At 37.4% G+C, this 10,567-nt stretch overlaps 1 protein-coding gene across 1 annotated transcript; it reads right to left on the bottom strand.

The window, feature by feature from the left end:
* Positions 1–2,891: 2,891 nt before the first annotated feature.
* OOSP2 (oocyte secreted protein 2) lies at positions 2,892–9,974 on the bottom strand. Its single transcript, XM_039471147.2, has 4 exons — positions 9,860–9,974; positions 7,047–7,225; positions 5,919–6,022; positions 2,892–4,014 (listed from the first exon to the last, which is right to left on the bottom strand). The coding sequence occupies exons 1-4, from the start codon at positions 9,933–9,935 to the stop codon at positions 3,864–3,866; spliced, it is 510 nt and encodes a 169-aa protein (XP_039327081.1). The 5' UTR covers positions 9,936–9,974; the 3' UTR covers positions 2,892–3,863.
* Between the last annotated feature and the right edge of the window lie 593 nt (positions 9,975–10,567).

Here is a 10,567-nt window from a genome sequence, read left to right as displayed (position 1 = left end):
CAGTGGCATGATCTTGGCTCACTGCAACCTCCTCCGCCTCCCAGATTCAAGTGATTCTCCTGCCTCAACCTCTCAGTAGCTGGGATTCCAGGCATGCACCACCACGCCCCTCTAATTTTAATATTTTCAGTAAAGACGGTTTCACCATGTCAGCCAAGCTGATCTCGAACTCCTGACCTCAAGTGATCCACCGGCCTTGGCCTCCCAAAGTGCTGGGATTATAGGGGTAAGCCTCCATGAGTGTGCAGTCTGCTGTATCCAAATGCTGCACCTACATCCATCGTGTTTTACCTAACCACCCACCCATAAATGAACACACAGGGATTGTAGCTTGATATCAGGAATCTTCTCATATCCATGTTCCTTAATTCTGTATAAGAATTTCTTTGCAATATATAATCAAAATCCTAATTACTGGGCCACAGGATGTGCACATAATCAACTTGACTGAGGACTGCCAGGTAGAATACCCCAGAATGCCTCCACCTCTATGAGCACACATATAGTGTATGTGGCATTCAATATTCCCACTTGTTGCCACCCATGGCACTATTCAACTCCATTTTTTATCAGCCTAAGAGTTTTTTCTGGGTCAATTCAGCTAAGATGTAATTACATTTACTAGAATTATTTCTCCTGAACCATCCTTGGGTTGGTCATATAAGAAATTTGTGTGAGATTTGGAAGGTAGAAAGTAAGACAGTAGCCATGGTGCTCCAAAGGGGGTTTAGGGTGCAGGTTGCACACTCTGTCTCTGATCCTCTGGCCCACCTCCCTAGCACTGGACCATAGCTGGGCCTGCGATTTCTCCTACTCTAACCAAATCTCCTTTAGCACCTCTGAGTCTTGGACCAGGCACTGGCACAACTCTATGGCAATGGATGCCAGGTCATCCTTGTGGTTGAGGTTGGAAGTGAGAGGAAGATGTGGTTCCAATGTGTTCTTATGTTTCCATGCTTCAAGTGTGCCTTTTTAAAAATTACTGTTAAAAACGCATAACATAAAATGTACCATCTTAATCATTTTTCAAGTCCAGCTTGTTTTCCAAGCTGCCAGCCCTGCTACCTCCAACAAAAACAGGTTCACCATCAGATGCAAAAGCAAGAGCCTTCCATAGAATTATTTCCCAGTTCTCAAAATTAATTATGATAAATTCCTTATCAATATCACTCAATCTAGTTCTGCTTACCTGATTGAACCCTAACTGCTACAAGGTATAAATATTATATCATGACTCTTTTCTGGTTTTCATTTCTCTTCTAGCTTTTTGGACTTATTTTCCTATGAGCCATCAGTGGATTTATTTGATTAGAACAGTATGACATACATTTCACTGAAACTAGCTTTCAATTTTAAAATGCCTTTTCAACCTTGTCTAAAGAAGAAGAGTAGATGCTAAGGAATTCTGGCATTTTCACAGAATATAGAACCCTTGCCCTCAGGATTGCTCCTTAATTTTAGGGATGACTTTAAAATACCATTAATTTGACTTCCACTCCATTCAACCTTTTAAATACATAGTTTCACATATTAAAAACTATACAACCTTTTGAAATTCTGATTATTTTGGAAGCATTCGAGGAATATAGGCTCTGTAATGAAAATGATCCATCTCTTTTTACAGTGCCTGCAACAGCTTCTTATCTTGCCCAGATAAAAATTGTATGTCACTGTGGGTATCCTGGAGAGATTCCCCATTATGTTTGCTGTTGTTGTTGTTGTTGTTGTTGTTGTTGTTGTTGTTGAGACAGAGTCTCTCTGTGTCATCCAGCCTGGAGTGCAGTGGTGCAATCTCAGCTCACTGCAACCTCCACCGCCTTGGGTTCAAGCGAGTCTCCTGCCTCAGCCTCCTAAATAGCTGGGACTACAGGCCAACAAAGCTAGAGTTAGTTAGGAGGAATAAGTTCTAGTGTTTTATTCTGTAACAGGATGATGAAAGTTAAAAATAGTGTATTGGGTATTTCAAAATGACTAGAAGAGAGGTTTTTGAATGTTCTTATTAAAGGAAATAATATTTAAGGTGGTTGGTATACTAAGTGCTCATTACCTGATGTATACATGTATTGAAACATCACATTGTAGCTGATATATACAATTGTGTCAGTCATAATTTTTTTTTAAAAAAAGGAAAAAGTGAAATAGCAAGATAAGAGGTTTTAGAGCCACCCTTCTAAAATCCAGCCACATCATCCCTCTTTATCTTGTACATATGTATTGTCTCACACTCAATAATTTACTTTATTTTTAGCAACCATTCACCTGACCAGTATCCGTCTCTACTAAAAACTACAAAAATTATCGAGGTGTAGTGGCAGGCGCCTGTAATGCCAGCTACTCAGGAGGCTGAGGCAAGAGAATCGCTTGAACCCTGGCAGAGTTTGCAGTGAGCCAAGTTTGCACCACTGCACTCCAGTCTGGGTGACAGAATGAGGCTCTGTCTCAAAAAAGTAAATAAATAAATAAAAATTGTACTTCCATATTCAAGAGAAACATTATTGCTAAACGTTAAGTTTTATTGAGTTATGTAACTGCTTGAATACCAATTGTTTTCTAGAGCACTAAAGTTCAGCAACTTAAGACAATTACAAGCCGTAGAGTATAGTTGCTAATGTACAAGGAGAAAGCAGAGAGACAGACCTAGAGGCAGACTGCCTGATTTTAAATCTTGAACAAACGCCAACAAGTTGTCAGACTCAGGCAAATGATTTAACCTGCGTTTGTTTGCTTATCTGCAAAATTGGGATAATAGTGATACCGTTTTCTCTTTAAGGTTAATTTATTGCAATGTACTTGTACCATAGTCTGACACTTAGGAAGTCCCATAGAAGTATTACCTCTTAGCTGCATAGTAACTGCCAAAGAGAGATGGCCACTATGACAGTGTCAAATTCTTTGACAAGTCAACAGCTATAGGCAGCATTTTATTGGAAATGGAATAGTATCACTTTAATTAAAAATAATAACAAATAGTATCTTGGTAAAATTTGTTTCCAGGAGAATGTGGCAACAAAATGTAGATTCAACAAGCGATTGAACAGCCAATGGCACAGTTCAATTCTCACCCTCGATATAAGAAAGCTACAAAAATCAAAAGTGTTTTTTTGATATATTACATACATAGACTCCCTGTTTAAGGGAAAGAAGAGAGTATAAAGTAGGTGGTAATGATTATTTAATGAATTCCCTTAGGTGGCAGGATAACTCTTTGCTTGACCAACTCAACCAATCAATCATTTTGAGTGTGGAAGGACCATACTGAGGAGAAAGGAAAACCTAATATTGAATTTCAGCTAAGGTAGTGGTTACTTGAGCTCTGGAAAATAAATTGAATTTACTTCTAGAATAATCTAAATAGGTTGTCACACTGCATTCTGATTAGGATTCAACTTTACTGATTAATAGGAAAGTCTACATGAATTTAAGTATCTGCACATAAAAGGATTTTGTCTTTTGTGATAGTTAATACATCAAATTTTACACTAGGCTCAAAGTTTTTCCTCGTGCACATTTTTATGCCTATCTCTATTCTTTATTCTACCTGAAAAATATTAGAACATATTTATTGGAGGTTTATATCAATTAAATCAAGTCATTATCATTGAAGACGTATTGCTGAATCTTCTACACAGAACAGAAAAAAAATAAATGTATAATATGAATTACCTAATAATTAACATTAAATTAATAAGCCATGCCCCTATTGAATACAAATATTTAGAAATACACATTTACTAATCAACTAATCAGGACCTTTACTGAAGTAGGGTTTTTAGAAACCAGAGACTTAAGGAGAGATATATAGCAACTATATTCTTGCTATGAAAAAACAAAAGTGTTTTCCTCCCAAATATATAATGCCACCTTCAAGTTTCCATTTCTCCTTTAGCTGAGAGCAATTTGATAGAAGATAATAATCCTAACTCTTCTGGTGTTGCCTGAAAGTCAGCAATAAAAGGACTAGGATCCAATTTTAGGTCATTCTCAGTAGAAACTGGTGTAAGCCACACTGATTTCCTAAAGAAAAGGGAGACAGAAAGCAGATAGTGTTGGCACACTTGGGATCAAGTCGGTTTTACCACTGTTTAATACCACGATCATTTTCAGAACAGTCATTCAGGAGTATGGCGTAGAGCTGGCATACTACACCTTCTAGAGCCTCGTGGACTCTTGGCATGAGATTTGAGCAGACAGGCTTATAGAAGAACTAATTACAGCTAGTCTCCCCGTGATTTCTGCACCAAACACTGAGTAGAAAGATTAACGGTCTTAGATAATTTGTGATGCCTGTGTTAGAGGAGAACCAACGTGCCCAGCAAAACACTCAGCCAAATGGATCCTAAGACCAGTAAGTAAAAGCCACCCAAAGCTTAACTGACCCACTGTAGTGGTGGCAAAATTCTATATGTCAAGGTGAGTAAGTGAATATGAGAGAGAGAGAGAAAGAAAGAGACAGAGACAGAATAAAAATGAGAATACAACAGTAAAATTCGTGTACCCAAAACCTAAACAGACACTTTTGTTGGTCAAATCATATTTTCAAAGAAAGTAGGCTTCAAGCAACATACTAGTTACTATCAAAATAGGAATATCTATTTATCACTATAACTCTGGTAGCCTACGGAGAGGCAGTAGTTCTGGGGCATTAGGTCAGAACTCTGTGTTGCTCCAAGCATTGGGTAGTTTATAAAATTGAAAACATATATATGTATGTGAAAGATAGAGCCAAAGAGATACACAAAGACAGAGACAGACAGAGAGAGGCAGAGAGAGACAGAGACAGAGAGACAGAGAAGGAGAGACAGAGAGACAGAGACAGACCAAGAGACAGAGACAGAGAGACAGAGACACAGACTGAGAGACAGAGAGACACACAGAGACAGAGAGAGATACACAGAAAGAGACAGAAAGACAGAGAATCAAGGGGTAGTTTCTATTTAAGGTTTAAATAGAATATCACTAAACCCATCAGACTTATGAAATAATCTAAAGGGAAGGTTCAAAGTATTAACAGTGTGAATAGAATTAATGTCACCGAACTGTACACTTAAAATAGTATTTTATATTATGTATATTTCACCAAAATTTAAAGAAAAACAATTCTGCTTCCCCCTGAAAAAAACGGTACTATAATCTCATTAAAAGACATTGCATATTGGCTCTAAGCTCTAAACTCTTATTTTGATGTCAACTATTTCCATGTATTAAACAAGGATAAAAATTTTTCCTGTGGTTTTGAGGTAGTTTCCAAGATTCGCCACTCAGATTTATAAAACTTTAGATAAATATTTCAATGGCATTGTAAAAGTGTCAGGATACCTTTCCACTTAGTACCAAAGTTCATGTGGGGCTCTTGGGATTCAATACCTCAGTTCTACAAAATTGCAAGCAAAGTATATTTAATGATTAGGCTCATAAGCCCTTCCTTCATGTATTCGTCATTAGTATTAAATGAACTGATTGATTTTCTTACATTTTAAGCCACTTACTCTTACAAGATGAAATTGAACAATAAAATGTATCAGAAAAAAATATTATAAAGGACAAAACATTGAACGATAATATCAATACTCAATTTTATCACTTACTAAAAGTAACGGAGTATTTAACAACTCTGCTTTGTAGTTGAGTTATTATAAAATAACCTAGTTATACTAGATTGTCTGTTAGGACAATTATATATTTATATATATATGTATAATATATATAATATATATTATATGTCTACATATTTTTATGCTAAAGTAACCATTGCATTCAAAATATTAAAACATTTTAAAATATTCATTAAAATATTTGTGTAAATGCTAATTTGAGGTTTACAATTATCATATTTTCTAAAATCCATGCTTCTGGAGAAGCTTCTAATTAACAAAGGTAAAGCTAAAACATTCCAAAGGAATCAGATCTGCTGGACCTACCTAGACGCAGAACACTCCAAAGAGATTTCCTCAGGGTCACGATGTATATTCCTTGGGTTAAAGTACAGCTCCGTTTGAAAAAGGAGCGTTTCCTCAGAAATTACCTAGGGAGAGCACAAAATTTAACTGAAAGATGGAGTAACAGAGGAGAAATACACGCACTTGAATAGGATGGAAAAAACATTCACGATATCAAAAATGGCTACTGTTGTTCTTAGGTGTAAATGAAGATCTGACAACTCACTGGGAAAGAAGAGCTTGAGTGTTATCCCTCACAGTGAATTTTAAATGCCTGGGGGCAAAAAAAAAAGCTTAATTCGTTGCAGCAAATTTAAATTGCCACTTATAGACATCTTTATGATTCATTTATGAAAAGGTTTCCCACAGTTCTTTTGAGAAAGGTGATTTGGAAGTCAAATGACAGGGTGGTTTAAAGCACAAGCTTTGGAGAGTGTTCATCCTGTTCTGGCATCTAAACTACCACCACCAAGCTGTGTATCCCTGGGAAAAATGGCAAAGCACCTTCTGAAGCTCCAAATTCCTAATTTCTAGAACAAAGGCAATACCTTAAAGGATTGTTATAATAATTAGTCCCTGGTCCAAAATATTTGTGTAGTATGAATATAAATTGTTTAAATTTGGGAATCTATGAGAAGATAATATCCTAAGATAACATTGCAATTTAGGATTTGTGCCTAGCTGAATAACCAACAAGAGATTTCATTTCCATGAAAATCCAATCCGTATATTGACACAAATCCTCATGGAACATGGATAGATTTCAAATGGCCTAACATTGAACATGATACAACTTCCCAAGATTGGTGACTTTCCACATTAGAAGAATTAAATAAAATTTAAAGCCATCTACTAATATTTAGTAAAATATAATAGTAGCCTAAAGGCAACTTAGAATCAGTTCCCTAGCCAATCTATAAATCTGTAATCTAAGGTCCTGTGCACACAAAATGACCCAATATTCAGTGAGGAATAAATGAGGAATTCTGTTGTCCTCTACCCATAAATTACGATAATGATGAACAAAAATTATTTTTAAAAAAGATCATTGTAATACTAGGCATAAAATTCTGACAAAACGTTTAGTATTTTTACAATCACTGTCCTCACCCTTGTCCTGATGCCACAATCATGAACAAGATATATAAACTCATATACATATGTTTGTATCCGATTTGCAGGGCAGCCCACTCCCAGATGTAATTCATCTGCAAATATATACAGATTTCTGTTTTCTTCAAGTGGGACAACTGAAACCATCAACCAGTCCAGAGAGCAATTTATTTTCACTGTGGAAAGAACCATATGAAAAGCATCAGAAGTGTGTCTATCGTAAGTGTTCAAAAAATATTCAACTCTGTCCTTTGTGATAAAGAAAAGGTGTTTTTTTTTTCCTCTGGCAAGGGTAACCATGGCTTAAGGTTTTCATATAAACATCATTAACATTGTTTTCCAAAATATCTAACTAATTATGTCCCCAAGTAACTAGATTTCAGTAATTTCATGGGGGAGGTAGGAGGATCAACATGCAAGGATGAGAAAAAGCATAACCGGCCAGGCACAGTGGTTCACACCTGTAATCCCAGCACTTTCAGAGGCCGAGGCAGGCGGATCACGAAGTCAAGAGATCGAGACTATCCTGGCCAACATGGTGAAACCCTGTCTCTACTAAAAATACAAAAACATTAGCTGGGTGTGGTAGCACATGCCTGTAGTCCCAGCTACTCGGGAGGCTGAGGCAGGAGAATTGCAGTGAGCCGAGGTCCTGCCACTGCACTCCAGCCTGGCTCCTGGTAACTGAGTGAGACTCTGTCTCGAGAAAAAGCATAACCGTATAGCCCCTTGCTTTCTCCTAAATAAGTTATAATTTCATGGAGGCTGACATATTTAGTACAAAACATAAGGGACAGAAGTAAATTGCAATGCATTAGAATAAGAGTGATATCATCCCAGTATATTTTTGGGAGAACAAGAGGTGAAAGGGTGGTTCTTGAACAGAATTCCCGTCTAAAGCAGCCACAATCAGAAACCATCTCAGCCATAAAAGGAAATAGTCTGAAGAAATAAAATCCTTTATCTGGGATGTTAGTTCCATGCAAGTTTTGTTGTAAAACCCATCTTTAGTCTCTATTTAAATCGTCAGTAAGTCAATAATAATCATTATTTGTAATAGATTCCATTTGGAGGAACTGAGTCTTTTCTGCATCAAAAAGTACATATTTATATTATTAATGAGCAAGTGGCCACAGAGGACTCCACCACTCCTGGAGCCTGGAGGTCCTGCCATTAGAAATCATCAGCAGCAATGTAAGACAATGCACATTTCAGAAAAGGTGGCATAGAGAAGGCATGTGTTCTACATTAGTGATCACAACCTTTAAATCACATCTCTCCATGTGTTTGAAATACTGTACTCACGTCACTTAGGAAAGATGAGCAGGAAGGTCCTTCCGAAAGGAAAATAAATTCCAGCAGCTGAGATTAAAGATGCATGGAAAGGATAAGGGGACATGGACGCACAGGAAACTCATACTTCTGATTTCACCGCATTTTTTTCACACTATCATTAGAAAGTCGAGTCTTTTTGGTTGTGTTTGTTTTTGAGATAGTTTCACTCTTTCACCCAGGCTGGAGTGCAGTGGCGTGATCTCAGCTCACTGTAACCTCTGCCTCCCAGGTTCAAGTGATTTCTCCTGCCTGAGCCTCCCGAGTAGATAGGATTACAGGCACCTGCCACCATGCCTGGCAAATGTTTGTATTTTTAAGAGACAAGGTTTCACCATGTTGGCCAGTCTCATCTCGAACTCTTGACTTCAGGTGATCTACCTGCCTCAGCTTCCCAAAGTGCTAGGATTACAGGTGTGACCCAACATGCCAGCCAGAAAGTCAAGTTTTGGTTTGACATTCTCTCAAATAGCTGAGAAAAGCCTGAGGAACACATATAGACACTTTCACTGCAGCGGAATCTTCCTTTTGCTCAGACTTGACGGAAGACAGTTAGGGCCTGAACTCCTTACCCACCCCAGATAGCCGGAATTCATGGTCGCTCTTTCTACGCGCTATTCATTTCAATAATTAACTGTTATGTGGTAAGCTGTACTGATCTAGGCATTCTTAAGATTCATCTTAGATAAAATGGAAAAATATCAGAGGTTATATGTGGTCTTTGCTCCCAAAGGGATTACAGGGCAATTGGATAAGAAATTGACATATCAGTTTCAAAGAGAGACCCCATTTCAAGTAAACAAACAAAAAGAGAAGTCTACAAAAAAAAAAAAAACACACAAAAAGTAATATTGAAATGTTACTTTACAGTAGATGACATTTAGTCAGGCCTTGGAGCTGGCAAGCATTTAGATTCCAGGCAAAACAGAAAAGATACATTGAAATCAACTTGTGGGCAGCAACAAGCTGACTTAGCTTTATCCTATTAGCTTTGCAGAACGGTTGATGAGTTTAACATGAGTAAAGGTCAGAGCAATCTTTTTAAGAGAAGAAAAGAGCAATAATATCATCATCAAGCAAAACATGAAGAGCCTGGAAGCAAGAAGATCAGTTAAGATAACACCAAATATCTTACAATATTATACAATCAAGCAATAGTAATTAACAGTGGGTTTGAAAAGTTAGACTGAAACAGAGCCAAAGACTATTCCCGAAGAACCTCTGTAAATGAGCCTCGAGATGGACTGAAGACCAAAAGAGAGAGAGAGAGAAATAAAAGCATGAGAACTGGGGCATTTAAACAGAAAGAGAAAATGTGTCCTCTGTATATTGACACGAGTCTACTTGGCCTGAAAGCATTTCATCTTCTAGCCAGTTAGAATAAGATCCGATTTCTGCAGGAGGTAGAACACTTGCATGGAAAGCGATCATTATGAATAACTCCTTCAAGGAAACATTGTCTAAAACGGGTTATTTACCATGTAAGTTCTCAGCACCAGGCCAAATCAAGACAGCAAGGAGCATCAATGCTTCTAAAGCCATGGAGACCTTCATCTGGGCAGACCTCCAGCACGGGACTACTTAGGAAACAAGAAGTGACGACTGGTTTAAGTGATTTTTATATGGCATCCCATACCCAGCTGCCTTTGTTTTCCTCCTTATTTGGGTAGTTCACAGGATGCACTTATCACAGTCTCAACTACCTAAGTCTGAGACTCTCTTGATACCCAAACACTGAAGCTCAAAGAGACATATCAAGAAAAAAAGTGTTATTTGATAATAGTCTACGCAAGCCCGTTACAAACATCAGGAGGATGGCATGGCACGCAATGCTTCCAATAAATAGTAAATTACAAGAAACTCTTTTTAGTAGCTAACATTCAGGTGTAAGTTTCCATCTAATAGAACAGCCTAGATCTCATATACTTGAAATCCAAAGACTATTATTTTTTCATCTCTATGGGTTTGGCTGGAAGAAGCAAAACAGAAATGATAAAGTGACTTAACCAGGAACATAAATCCCTAGGAGGAGACAGGCACCCAAAGGAAAGTGAAATCTACTGGTGTTAGGAAAGTTGACAAATCCATCTGTGTTGATTTTTTCTAATGTTTCAGTAACTTTAGACATTTCAAACCTTATGAGACAAGAGAATATTTTATATGCATATATATATATATATATACAC

The sequence above is a fragment of the Saimiri boliviensis genome, chromosome 6 (genome assembly GCF_048565385.1).
Source record: "Saimiri boliviensis isolate mSaiBol1 chromosome 6, mSaiBol1.pri, whole genome shotgun sequence".
Taxonomy (NCBI): domain Eukaryota; kingdom Metazoa; phylum Chordata; class Mammalia; order Primates; family Cebidae; genus Saimiri; species Saimiri boliviensis.
The sequence above is the reverse complement of the archived record's forward strand: the minus strand, read 5'-3'. Positions and strand labels throughout refer to the sequence as shown.